At 42.2% G+C, this 14,239-nt stretch overlaps 1 protein-coding gene across 10 annotated transcripts in view; it reads right to left on the reverse strand.

Annotated features, from left to right (window-relative positions):
• Positions 1-14,239, reverse strand: part of inpp4b (inositol polyphosphate-4-phosphatase type II B) — a 1,159,724-nt gene that overhangs the window by 501,087 nt on the left and 644,398 nt on the right. For 8 of the 10 annotated variants that reach the window (XM_086009058.1, XM_086009093.1, XM_086009087.1 and 5 more), the window contains exon 9: positions 12,053-12,169. The exons of 1 other annotated variant lie outside the window; for it this stretch is intronic. In XM_086009058.1, coding sequence (XP_085865184.1) covers positions 12,053-12,169 — 117 coding nt within the window. Of the gene's footprint in view, positions 1-12,052; positions 12,170-12,398; positions 12,591-14,239 lie in introns of those variants that run through there. One more of the 10 variants, XM_086009111.1, reaches the window with a different exon arrangement.

The following is a 14,239-nucleotide window of genomic DNA, read 5'->3' on the forward strand; positions in this document are numbered from 1 at the left end:
GAAAATACTTGCAAGAATGTTTCTCAATCACATGTCTGAAAATGTCATTGACTCAATAATTCTAGAGGCACAGTGACTTCAGAGGAAATTGTAGCTCCACTGGTTTTTAATCACTTACCTGATTCAGAAGAAATGTGTGCAGTAGCACAAGGACCTCCACATGGTCTTCATGGATTTGACCAAGTTTTTTGATGCATTCAATTGACCAAATCTGTGGAAACCGCTGTCGGAGGTTGATTAATCTGGATTGTGTGCAAGCTCTATGATAAAATGCTTGATAGAGTGAGTTCTCACAGAATGCTATCCAAGCCATTTGGCATCACACCATTGGAGTGAAACTTAGAGATGATAGTTGTTTCAGGGTCATTTGTTATCTTTGGAAAGGATTGATATTTATTGTGAAGTGAGATTCAGGTTTCTAGAGATATTGAGCAACACTACTTGATTTTTATTTCGGGGTAGAAAATTGATGCTCCTTAATGCATGTGGTACGGGAAGGAAGTCGATGACCGATGATCATACATGGATGCTGCATGAAGCAATTTTAATGGGTTAAAAGACCTTTTCTTGCTTGAATCTTTCTTCGTTTCCTAAACAAACGTTTGTGCTTGCATCAAGCCTCTTTGGACTCTTCTTCATAGCTATACTTGATGACACAACAAAAGTCCGAGTCAAGGGTGTTTGCAGTATTTTCCACTGGGACTCCAAGCCTCAACTAAGACAACAGGGGAGGCCATGTGTGAGCTTTTCTTTGCAGGTGACTGTGCTCTGTAGATACAACTGGGGAGGCCATATGTGAGCTTTTCTTTGCAGGTGACTGTGCTCTGGAGATGCAGACACAGAAGGATCTACAGTTCATCAATGACTGATTTACTGCAGTGGCAAACAACTATGGCCTTATTAAACCTCAAGAAAATAGAGGTCATGCATCAGCCAGCCCCAGGGAAGCAGAACGCCAAACCAACCATCACTAGTGGCAAATCGGAACGAAATATTAACAACAAAGTTGATTAATATTGCACCTTTAACGTAGTAAAACGTCCCAAGGCGCTTCACAGGAGTATTATGAGACAAAGAAATTTGACAAAAAACTAGTACATCAATCTGAATAGCACCTTGCCAAATGATTCACTACTATACCACTTTGTCAAATGATGCACTACCTAATACTGTCTGCTTGGCTTAGTTGGTAGCAGGCTTGCCTCTAAATTGATGGGCCGAATGGCCTCCGTCTGTGCTGTTATGACTCTAAATCAGAAGGTTGTGGTTTTAAGCCCCAATTCATTACTTGAGTGCTCAGTTTAATGATGAAAGGTGTGCCATTCTTAGGATGAAAAGTTAAACCAAGTTAAACCTGTGCCTCCTATGGTAGTGCATGTGGATGTTAAAAATCCCATGCAGTATATGAAAATAACAAGGAGTTGACCTGTGTCCTGACCAACATTCTTCCCTCAATCAAACACCACTGAAAAATAGATCAATTGGTCTTTCGTTCTCATTGCTTTTTGTGGGATAATGCTGTATGCAAAATGGCTGCCACATTCACCCGCAGTGATTGGCTTTGGGACATTTCTGAGAGACATAAGGTGTTATATAAACACAAGTTCTTTCTTATTTAATAAACATTAAAGTGCCCTCTCATGTCAGTTCTATGTTTATAAGATTTAAAAAGGGTGCCTGGAACCAGCAGGAGAATCAAGCTTGTATTTATCACCCTCCCATATGGATGAGAGTCCTGGACAGGTTACCATCAGTTGGTAGTTTGATGAGTTCTACCTCCAACATCTGAAGAAAATGATCAATGGCAAGATCTCAATTGGGCATTGAGGCCATGTTGTTACAGTACAGCATCTCTGGTTAGGAGTCCAGAATGCCAAAAAGGATCCTGTATAAGTTGGAGCAGGACAAGGGAAGTAGGGTGGATAATCGAAGAGATACAAGAACATGCTGTAGCACAGCCTCAAGCGATGTAATATAATTGTTGACAGCCAAGAAAATCTTGCAGCTGATCAGGTGATAAATACATGGCAGCGTTAGTCTGTTCAAACATCAGGCGGTGATGTCCTGAAGAAGTGGCAACAAAACAGCAGCAGCCTGTTGATTCCAGATGGCTGCTAGGGTCTGTAAAAGGTGTCAGACAGCTTGTCTCCCTTATACTTACCTCAACAGTTATCAAGACTGATTTTTGTTCCAACAAGGATCATTATCTTGGAATAAAAAGGATTATTACCACCAGTCCTCTAGTGTTTTACCCAAAGTGTCATTTTTCATTTTTGAGCGTGGATTGCGAATATTGACCAGCTATTCAACGGTATCGGGCATCACCATTAAGGCTAATCCTGATGTCATCCAACATTAACACAGAAGCATTTTCCAGGAAAGTTCATGAATTGAAACCAGGACTGGACACACTCACTGACTTTTCGATTCCCCAGCCCAAAGATGCTGAAGACAATTGTCATAACCAAAATGATACCATGGTTAAAATCAGCTAAAATAACATTGACCAGAAATAAAATCTGGGAGTTTCTAGTCTGCATGGCTTAGTGCTATGGCTTTAAAAATGGTATTTATCCATGAAATACATTATCCTCTGTGTTATCACTCCACAAGCAGAGTGTCTGAAAAAATGCTTTTCATTATTATGCAACAATGCTAACAAACAGCAATGTAAAATCGCTGATGTAATACTTAATGCCTTCGCTGCAAAGTATTTCTGTGCAATCAGTTCCAGTCCATACAGTTCTACAATAACAAGCGACTGTTCAGAAGTTGCAGTAGTGGTTTCTTAGAGCACTTCAGAAAGACACTAGCTTGATCACAATTCCAAGTTACCTAAGTAATGCAGTAAGTTAATCCACTACCTTTAACGATAACTTTAGTTAGAGGTGAGGGAGCACCCTCAGATCAAAATGAACCACACCCATCAAATCCAAAACGTTCCTTAACTGAGAAGATTGCTGTCTTTTCTGCCTCAGTGACAAGTTACAAGATAACCCAGTTCCACATTTTCATTACACTGTGTTAACAAAAAACTATTCTTTCCTCCAGAAAGCTTTGTTTGGACCTCACCTGATAAGGACCTTTCAGTTCGGTGTTTGAATCACTATTTTTGTTATGACTTCATCTGTTACATGAACAAGCTGCTTTGAATTGATCCCTGTCTAAATACAGTATGTGCCTTCTCCAATGTAGATATTATCAAACTCCACTGCAATGCACTTTATCACTTCCGACATTACGCAAAGACACGTGATTAGTTTTAAAGAATATTAACCTTCGGGCCTATTTACACAGCAAAAACGAAACAAAGTCAATCTGATACACATTGCTCCATTCAGATCTCTGACTTATGAAAAAGACCAAACCCAATCAAGAAAAATAATATGCAGATGCACATGCTTTGACATGACAGAATAAAATGTACCTACAATTCACAATGCATCCCAAGCCGGACCCTCCCTGGCTTTAATCTGAACACAATGGTCCGATTACATGTTAGATTCAGTCTGAATCAACCCAAGAGAATTTCAGTGACTGAAGTATTTTTCAACAACAACTTGCATTTATATAGTTGTAGGAACGTGGGTTCCTAACTAAAAGACTGAGTTCTACTCAGGCGATCAAACAAAACGAACTTTAATGAAACAAACAGGTTTTAACAAGAAACTGCAGGATAACATTGAATGTAGGTCTGCTATCTTCGGAGGCTCCGCAAGGACTGCCCGGCCATCCCGTGGCGGACGTCATGATGTCATCACGTTTTTCCCGCCAGTGGGGGATCACGTGATGAACGGCATGACGTCATCACGTTTTAACCGCGCTGTTAAAGTAGCCACGCTCTGTACAGTTAAACAGCATAAATAAAGATACAGACTCAGGCTGTAGCTAACATGTTGTTAAAGGAATGATATACAAACGATCTGAGTCCTTTGGTGGCTCCGCCACATAGTGCTTTTAACGTAGTAACATGTCCCAAGGCACTTCGCAGGAGCGTACTCAGACAAAAATTGACCGAGTCAAAGGAGGAGACATTAGGAGGTGACGAAAAGCATGGTCGAATAGGTGGGTCTTAAAGAGAGTCTTAAAAAGAGGAGAGAGCGGTGGAGAGGTTTAGGCAAGGAATATCAGAGCTTAGGGCCTAGGCAGCTGAAGGCACGGCCGCCAATGGTGGAGCGATGGAAGTAGGTGATGAACAAGAGGCCAGAGTTGGAGGAACACAGTTCGCAAAGGGCTTTGGGACGTTACAGAGATAGGGAGCAGTGAGACCATGGAGGGATTTGAAAACAAGGATGAGAATTTTTAAACTGAGGCATTGCTGAAGTGGGAGTCAATGTAAGTCAGCGAGCACAGGGCTGATGGATGAATGGCAATTGTTGCAGATTAGGATGGGAGGATGGCCAGGAGAGGATTGGAATAGTCAAATCTATAGGTAACAAAAGCATGATTGAGGGTTTCAGCAGCAGATGGGCTGAGGCAGGGGCGGGGACGGGCGATATTATGGAGGTGGAAGTAGGCCGTCTTGGTGAAGGAGAGGATTTGAGGTCAGAAGCGCAGTTCAGAGTATAAATAGGATGCCAAGGTTGCTAACGGCCTGGTTCAGCCTGAGGCAGTAGCCACGGAAGGGGATGAAATTGATGGCTAGCGAATGGAGTTTGTGGCGGGGACCAAAGACATTGGCTTCAGTCTTCAATGTTTAACATTGGGAAGGGTTTAGTGAGAAGGAGGAATTAAAGGAAATTAGTATTGGTAAAAAAATAGCGCTGGAGAAATTAATGGGACCGAAAGCTGATAAATCCCCAGGGCCTGATAATCTGCATCCCAGAGTACTAAAAGAGGTAACCATGGAAATAGTGGATGCATTGGTTGTCATCTTCCAAAATTCTATAGATTATGGAACAGTTCCTGCAGATTGGAGGGTGGCAAATGTAACCCCACTATTTAAAAAAGGAGGGAGAGAAAACAGAGAAAACAGCCTAACATCAGTAGTAGGGAAAGTGCTAGAGTCTATTATAAAGGATGTGATAACAGGACACTTAGAAAATATCAACGGGATTAGACAAAGTCAACATGGATTTATGAAAGGGAAATCGTGTTTGACAAACCTACTGGAGTTTTTTGAGGATGCAACTGGTAGAATAGGTAAGGGAGAACCAGTGGATGTGGTGTATTTGGATTTTGACAAAGTCCCACATAAGAGGTTAGTGTGCAAAATTAAAGCACATGGCTTTACTGGCATGGATTGAAAATTGGTTGACAGACAGGAAACAGAGAGTAGGAGTAAATGGGTCTTTTTCAGGGTGGCAGGCAGTGACTAGTGGGGTACCGCAGGAATCAGTGCTTGGGCCCCAGCTATTCACAATTTATATCAATGATTTGGATGAGGGAACCAAATGTAATATTTCCAAGTTTGCTGATGACACAAAACTAGGTGGGATTGTGAGTTGTGAGGATGATGCAAAGAGGCTTCAAGGCAATTTAGACAAGTTGAGTGAGTGGACAAATACATGGCAGATGCAATATAACGTGGCTAAATGTGAAGTTATCCACTTCGGTAGGAAAAACAGAAAGGCAGAGCATTATTTAAATGGTGGTAGATTGAGAAAGGTTGATGTACAGAGGGATCTGGGTGTCCTTGTACACCAGTCACTGAAAGCAAACATGCAGGTGCAGCAAGCAGTCAGGAAGGCAAATGGTATGGTGGTCTTCATTGCAAGAGGATTTGAGTACAGGAGCAAGGATGTCTTACTACTGTTATACAGGGCCTTGGTGAGACCACACCTGGAGTAGTGTGTGCAGTTTTGGTCTCCTTACCTAAGAAAGGATATACTTGTCATAGAGGGAGTGCAACAAAGGTTCACCAGACTGATTCCTGGGATGGCAGGACTGTCGTATGAGGAGAGATTGGGTCGACTAGGCCTGTACTCACTAGAGTTTAGAAGAATGAGAGGGGATCTCATTGAAACATATAAAATTCTGACAGGGCTAGACAGACTGGACGCAGGGGGGATGTTTCCCCTGGCTGGGGGGTCTAGAACGAGGGGTCACAGTCTCAGGATACGGGGTAGGACATTTAGGACTGAGATGAGGAGAAATGTCTTCACTCGGAGGGTGGTGAACCTGTGGAATTCTCTACCACAGAAGGCTGTGGAGACCAAGTCACTGAATATATTTAAGAAGGAGATAGATAGATTTCTAGACACAAAAGGCATCAAGGGGTATGGAGAGAGAGCGGGAATATGGTATTGAGATAGAGGATCAGCCATGATCATATTGAATGGCGGAGCAGGCTTAAAGGGCTGAATGGCCTACTCCTGTTCCTATTTTTCTATGCTTCTATTAACGGGAGGAAATTTAGGCTCCATGACTGGCTGTTGGACAAGCTGTTTGACAACAGAGAGACAGTGGAGGGGTCGAGAGAGGTGGTCGTGGAGTAGAACTGGGTGTCGTCAGTGTACATATAGAACTTGATGTTGTGTTTTTGGTGACGTCACCAAGGCAACACACAGGTTGAGAAAGATGAGGAGGGGTAGTGCACCATGGTCACAGTCACATGGGTTGTTTCAGTGCTATGGCAGGGTATTAAAAAAAAAATCGCCAGGTTAAAACATGGAGTTCCGGGAAAGATGGGCACAGATTTGGGAGGCAGAAACACGTTCAAGGACTTGAGAGGAAAGGGAGGTTGGAGATGGGGTGGTAGTTTGCAACGATAGGGTTTTTTTTTTTTTTGAGGAAGGAGGTGATGACAGGCGATTTGAAAGGGAGGGGGACAGTACCCGAGGAGAGGGAACCATTTGCAAAATTAGCTAGCATGGGGCGAGCAAGGGAAGTTGAGTGGTCAGTAGTTTAGTGGAAATAGGGTTGAGAGAACAGGAGGTGGGTTTCATGGACAAGGTGAGCTCGGAGAGGGCATGAGGGGAGATATGAGAGAAACTAGAGAAAGATTCAAGCTCTGGGCTAGGTGCGGGGATAACCTCGAAGGAAGTTTGTCCCAGTGGGCTAGTGGAACGGAGGGCAGTGGCAGAGGCAAGTGAACAGATGGTCTCAATCTTAGTGACAAAGAACTCCATGAGACCTTCTCACTTGTTAAAGGTGAGAGTGGAGGTGGCAGGGAGAGTGGTTTAAGGAGACAGTTGGTAGTGGAGAAAAGAAAACGCCCGGAGTTATCTTTGCATTCCAGTCTGATCTTGGAGTAGTGAGCAATTTTGCTGGAGTAGAGCTGGACCTGACATTGCCCGATATGGTCCTGCTAGATCAGGCTATGAATGGCTTAACCAGTTGTGCTCCATAAACGTTCAAATCTGCATCTCTTAGACTTAAAGGAGTGAAGATGGGAGCTGAACCAAGGGGAATGACCAGGGTGGGAGGCAATAACGGTTTTACTGGAGACAAGGGCAAAGGTGGAGGCGAGGGTGTGACTGAGCAGATTGCTAACTGCAGAAGTAGCATGGCAAATGGTGGTGGGTTGGGGGGGGATGGGGGAAGAGTTTTTTCCAAAGGTGGATGCAGAAGGAAGTGGGGTTGGAAGGGAGGGTGTGAGTGGTGAGGGGTACAAGGAAGTGATCAGAGATGACCTTGTCTATGATCGAGATGAAGGGAATAGAGAGGCCACAGGAGATGGTAAGGTTGAAGGGGTGGCCATGAATATGGGTAGGAGAGTTTTGTGTGGAGGCAGAGGTTGAGGGAGGATATGAGGGCAAGGTGAGTTGAGGAGGTTGAAATCATCGAGGATGAGAAGTCACTTGGTGCAGAGGTGGAGGGAGGAAAGCTGTGAGGATATCTCGGTGAGAAACTTGGCCTGGGGCTTGAATGGGCGGTTGACAATGAGGATTTTAAAGCAGAGATGAGAAAGGTGGAACAAAGTGAGGTGCTCAGGAGAGGAGAAGGTGCCGGAGGAGTAGGGGGACAGACCAAGGTGAGATTTGGTGATAAGGGCCACAAAGCCACCACGGTGGTTTGAGCAGAGGAGGTGGTGGAAGGTATAACCACACAGAGAGGCTTCAGTAAGGGGTAGGGCATCATCACTAATGAGCCAAATTTCCGTCAAGGCCATGATGTTGATGCAATCATCGGTTGGGGGTAGGGATTTGGGTGGCAAAGTACCCGCGAGGGAAGAAATTAGAGGAGGCATGACTGAATAACTGGAAGGAGAGGAGACATGAGAGAAGGACCTAAGGGGTAAAAAAAGAGAAAGGGAAAAGGGGATAGAAGTAATGGGCTCAGGTCCGGATGGGCAGCCAAAATGCACATGCAAATGGACACAGGAAGCTTGGGTTATACAGGCATGGCAAAGATTAGGATAGATATATGTCCTGTTTGTAAATGGAGAATAGGTAGGTGACAAAAAAAAGTCAAAAGTCAAAGTCAGCGGTCCCATGGTGGGATGAATTTGACTTGTAGATAGGGTGGGGTCAGCTTGGAGCACCGCCGAACTGATGTTCAGATTCAGAGACAGGTGAGGCGGGCAAGTGAGTCCAGGAGCTGTTTAAGGGGCAGCGTATCAGTGGATACACTGCTAGAAGTATTTCCATGGATAATGAAGACCCAAGTTAGTGTGGAGATTCGATCATATTATATATTACTAAGTCTGTAAACCTAGAAGACGTCCATGCAGGGGAACACCTGGGAAATAGTGACTATATTATACGGTTCTAATTGGTCAGCAGAACCAAAGGTACAGATAATTTACAGTTAATGCTGAATTTTAAAAGGGCTAACTTTAATAAAATGGCAGAAGACTTGAAACATGTCAATTGGTCAACCATACTGGGTAGGGACACAACTGATACCAAATATGAACAACATGTTTTTAAAGAGTGTATTAAAACACATAGAAGCAATGGAGGTTCCAAAAGAATAAGCCAAGGTGGCTGACCGATCAAGTACAAAGACAAATAAGACAGAAACAAAAATATTTTCATAGATTAAAAGTAGATAATTCCAAGGAAAACAAAGACAAGTACTGTGTACAATTAAAGGAAACTAAAGCTGCTTTTAGATCAGCTTTAAAGGAAAAGAGGATAGTGGACAATTGTGGTAGTAATTGGAAAAGCTTTTGGGCCATTGAAAGATTCTCAAGGACAGATTGAAGGGACTCGGAGGGTATAGCAAAAATATTAAATGAGTATTTTATATCAGTTGATGACTATGCTCAATTAACAGTAATAAGATGTGCTGTTAACAGTAAAATTGTTAATATTGAAATAGATGAGGATACCTTCTTAGACAGATTAAGAAATGTTAAAATAGATCGGACTACCAGCCCAAATTCTATCCACCCAAGGGTCCTTAAAGTAATGGGACAGGTGCAATGTGAGCCCTTTGCCCATATCTTTAATAACTTGCTAGATTCTGAGACTGTTCCTTCAGGCTGGAAGGATGTTAATACTGTAGTTCCAATTTTTTTTTAAAAAGGGTGATAAGGCAGAGCCGGGTAACTATAGGCCCATTAGTTTGACTTCAGTACTAGGTAAGATGCACAAAGGTATTGTAAGAGATGCCCTATACTTCATTGGCTGTAAAGCGCTTTGAGGTGTCCTGAGGTTACGAAAGGTGCAATATAAATGTAAGTTTTTTCTTTTATTTTTATATGACCATTTAAATAGAGGAGGCATCATCAGGGACACAACGCAGATTCTGGAAAAGAAATTTGCGTCTTTCAAATTTGATTTTTGAAAAAGTCACTAGTTTAGTGGATGAGGGCAACTCAGTACATGTTGTCTACATGGACTTTCAGAAAGCCTTTGATAAAGCATCCCACAAGAGGCTGATCGGCCAGATAGAATCTTGTGGAGTTAGTGATAATCTGCTACGGTGGATTAAGAATTGACTGAATGCCCATAGGCAGAAAGTGGTCGTCAATGGATTTTGATCTGCTTGTGATGTCCCACAGGAATTGGTGTTAGGAACTTTGCTCTTTACTATCTTCGGAAATGACCTAGATGTAGGTGTTGGGGGAATGCCCCATAAATTTGTGGATGGTACAAAGCTATGAGCAAGTGTTAAACAGTAGAAGATGCTGAACTACTGTAAGCAGATCTAGATGTGTTAGGGGAACGGGCCTGTGTTTGTTTAACTTACAAAAGTGTAGCGATACACAGGTCTAATGCTAAATATACAAACACCCTTACAGGCTACAAAATCGAAACCAGTGGTGAACATAAAAGATTTGGGTGTTATTGTACATAACCCTCTAAATATTCATGACAAATGCAGTGAAGCTAGATCTAAAGCTACAGGGTAGTAAATTGTATTCACAGGACAATTCTTTATAAAACAAAACATACCATTTTGTCATTTTACAGGATCTTGGTTAGACCTCATTTTGAATACCATCCAACTTTGGTCTCCTCATATGGTGGGGGATATTGAAGCTTTGCAAAGGGTCCAGAGGAGAGCCAGAAGATTGATCCCCAGTTTAGCTACCCAGTTAGGCTTAAAAGAGCTGGATCTGTAGATTTTAGAGAAGCCGCAGGGGGATTTGACCAAGGTTTATAAATTTCTCTAAGTCCTCAGTCACTCTGTCCTTAATTATAAATTCCAATAACTTCCCCACAACAGATGTTAGACTAACAGGCCTATAATTTCCTGGTTTCTCTCTCTCACCTTTCTTAAGTAATGGAGTTACATTTGCAATTTTCCAATCTAAAGGGGACATTTGCTGAATTGAGCGCGCTTTGGAAGATTATGGCTAAAACATCTGCAATTTCCTCACCTCTTTCCTTTAAAACCTTGAGGTGGAAACCATCAGGACCTTGGATGGATCAGTTGATCTTTTCCTGTCCGACATGTTTGTTTGTTTGTATGAGTGTGGAATGACGTGGCTTGTGGGGTAGTGCCATTTGAGTTATCAATTTTGTCTGACACAATAAAATCTTATAATGAGCTGAAAACTACTTTGCAAAACAGATGTATTATCTGATTTAGTAAGTACTCAACATAGAAGCAAGACAGTGATGTTAATATCATGTTAGTTTTCAGAGCAGAACTGTTCAAAAGAAACCCCTTCCCATACAGTAACCGTACCCTTTTAATTCAAGATTACCCATAATTAAATAATTTAACAAGCAAAATGATACAGACTGCACTATGGAGTGAACCTCATACAGCTTATGCTGGTTTGCACCCAGAGCTAATGGGTTACAGAAGTACAGTGGCAATGTAAGGAGGGTGGATGCCTGATCTGAGCGAGCCATTGACCTCCCCTAACTTCAAGTATTTGAGCAACGACAGGTTATGTGGAAACTTAATGGCACCACATCAGCATCCTTTCGTCCATGCCCTTAGAACAGGATATATAATGGGCCAGGTCAGCAGAAATGTAAACAAGACCATCACCCAAATTCAGGCTATACATGATGAGAAACTGGCTGTTTATCCACTTCCGCAAAGCTCTCGAGTTCAGCGTTTTCTTTTGAATCTGCAGCACAGCAGGTACACAATTCTCTCACCTCCATGTGATGAAAATAAATCACAGGAAAACTTTCCTTTAATAATGCTATGCTCTTCTGTTTACAAATATTATGAGGTTTTCCAACAAGATGTTAATAAAATGACAGCAGCAGAAACATGATATTTTTGTTGACAACATCACAAGCTGGTAATAAAAGTGATGCAGTCTTCTTAATTAAACTGGAATCTAAGAGTCCAGGAACTAAATCTCTTTTGGACTGTAGAGGAGGGTGTGGATAAACCTGCAGTGAAATTTGGTCATTTTCAGACTGATGGAACGTTTTTTTCCCCTGACTGGAGAACGTCAGTGCTTTCCACATGTTTGAGAGATTCAATTATGACTGCTCGACAAGGCAGCTGCACAATATTAAATACAAAGGAACACCACTGAGGCTAAACACGGACTGCCTCCCATTTGATGTGCTGTGCCAGATTCACGATAATCTGTTTAACACAACGTAGTGGCACAAACTGCCAGCCGAGTAAATGCATATTAATAGTTTGCTTGAATACTTCACAAAAAAAACCTGACATTTTCAGGCTTTACATTTTATGTATCTAGAAAACGTGTTACACTAAAAAGGAATTAATAAATACTCACGGTTTCTTGGGATTTCTCCTTGACATCGTAGACCGTTAGCTTCACCCGCGTCTCCTCATAAATGGGATAGCCCGGTGGGAAAGTAGCACCAGTCAAAAACACTGGATCTCTTGTTCCCTATGTGCCACAAGCAAACAGGCCTGTCTCAGTAAGCTAACAGCTGTACAACAGGGTAGCATAGAAAAAAAGACAGATGAATGCACCAAATTTAAAAAGAAAGCTTTAAAAGCTGCAACTCAGTAAAAAGCAGCTAAATCGGGAAAAGCCACTCCATATTAACAGCATTACCTCTTGTCTTTATAGACTCACAATCACCCTGAAACCCATCATTACTCAAGCAGTTTACCATGTGTTTAGCAGTGCCCCAAAATGACTTTGGCCCTAATTGTCATTTTTATCAGTGTTCCTTTATATACACTGTATGCTAATAATAATGTTCGGAACAAATCCACTTCCTTCTTTATTGTAACTGTGATTTGGTCACTGTGGAGCCAATATCAGCACTCAGATGAGATACTACAGCACTGTTCTGCCCCCGCTATACTCACGTGGAATGTTGATTTTAGAATTCTAATTGCACCCGCTGTGCGCCTCTGCCTGTTGCTGGCGCAACTGTCATTCTAATTTTAAACCCCGCTAGAAAAAGGTTTAGCTCTATAGTTAGAGGTTTAGGTCCATTTTAAAAGTGCTCTTTCCTGAAAGATCAGTAAATGGAAGACGGGATCTAATTGGAAAAACAGCTCAAGACATGTGACCCGTTAGGACAATATTTTAGCTTCAGCTTCACCTGATCCAAAACCAAATGCTGGCATATTATAAAACATCTGATCTAACGGGCTCTCTTATTCACTCTCACCTATTATATCAAAAGGCATTTGGGGTGGCTGGTGAGTTTTTACTCTATTGAAATGGTATGCCAGATACAACTTTTACGTAACATGCAAATGAAGTCAAATTCACAAAATAAACTTGCAACAAACCATCCTTGAGTTAGTTGCATGAAGTCACATCCATCAGTACATTTTAATGTAAATATAAAGGTTGAGATTCCACTTCGAAACATTTCGATTTTTAAAAAAAGTTTGAAATTTACTTATGATTTTCTTTCTACCAATTTTGTCCCTTCCCCACATGTCTAGGGTACAGTTCCACAGGGCAGTTGCAGCTCCTCGTACCTCACCTAAGTGCCCATTGTTTGTGTGTAAATGCTGACAGTGAGTATCACAAGACTGCTCAACCACAGGGAAAGTCACAGCTGAGCCCAACCTTATCCTCACTTGCCATCCACACATGCACTTTCCAGCAGCGATGGCTGAATAGCCATCAGGAGAGAGAATCCTGGCCAAGTTTCCCTTCCCTAGATCAAGGGCTGTGAAGCCATTTGCAGATCTCAGCGGCTGAGATCAGTTAACTCAGCATAGATGGGGGATTGAACCTAGATCCTTCCTTGTCTATATGATCCAGCTATTTGCTACCTTAGCCATCAGGGGGAACCAACAGATAAGTGGTAACTGAGATTTATTCTGCAACCACCATTTTCATATAATATTTAATGCTGCAAATGTGTGTTTGTTTGTGTACTATTCATTCACAGTGTTGCAGATTCAAGCTTTTATTTATTTTCTTTCACTGGTGTTACCTTTCTGCCTAGTCTTACACATCCTTTCTTCAGCAGAGAAAATACACAATGAAGCCACCCACTACACTGCTTGACATCCATGTCAGTTAACAGGAAACAACACTTTGTAAGGAATGCAGCAACCCATTTTTATTCAACAGTATGGGAATTACTGAAGGGTGCAGGTTTATTTGCAAGCATCTCCCCTGTCCCCACCCACGTTCCCTTAGTATTTACATGATTCCATAATTAATTCAAACAGAAATATTAGTTTCACCCCTTTCCCCAATGTTCTACCCTTGCCCTCCTTCCCCCAAAATTGCTGACTCTTGCTGGGATACAGGTCCATCGACACGGTCAGACCTTGGGTACCTTGTCTGAGTGGTTATTCTTTATCTGCTTATATAACAAGTGTTGGCAGGTTATTCAACCGTGGAGGATAGCGGGTATCTCAGTCGAGCCTGATCCTGTGCTCATCTGATGTTTTTACACGCATCTTGTTTCCAACAGAGACCATGAGCAGTCTGAAACATTCCTGGTCTGCAAGAGCTCAGCACCAGCATCTATAT

Source organism: Somniosus microcephalus, chromosome 2 (genome assembly GCF_052327205.1).
Source record: "Somniosus microcephalus isolate GS21.2 chromosome 2, FLI_Smic_1.0, whole genome shotgun sequence".
Classification (NCBI taxonomy): Eukaryota; Metazoa; Chordata; class Chondrichthyes; order Squaliformes; family Somniosidae; genus Somniosus; species Somniosus microcephalus.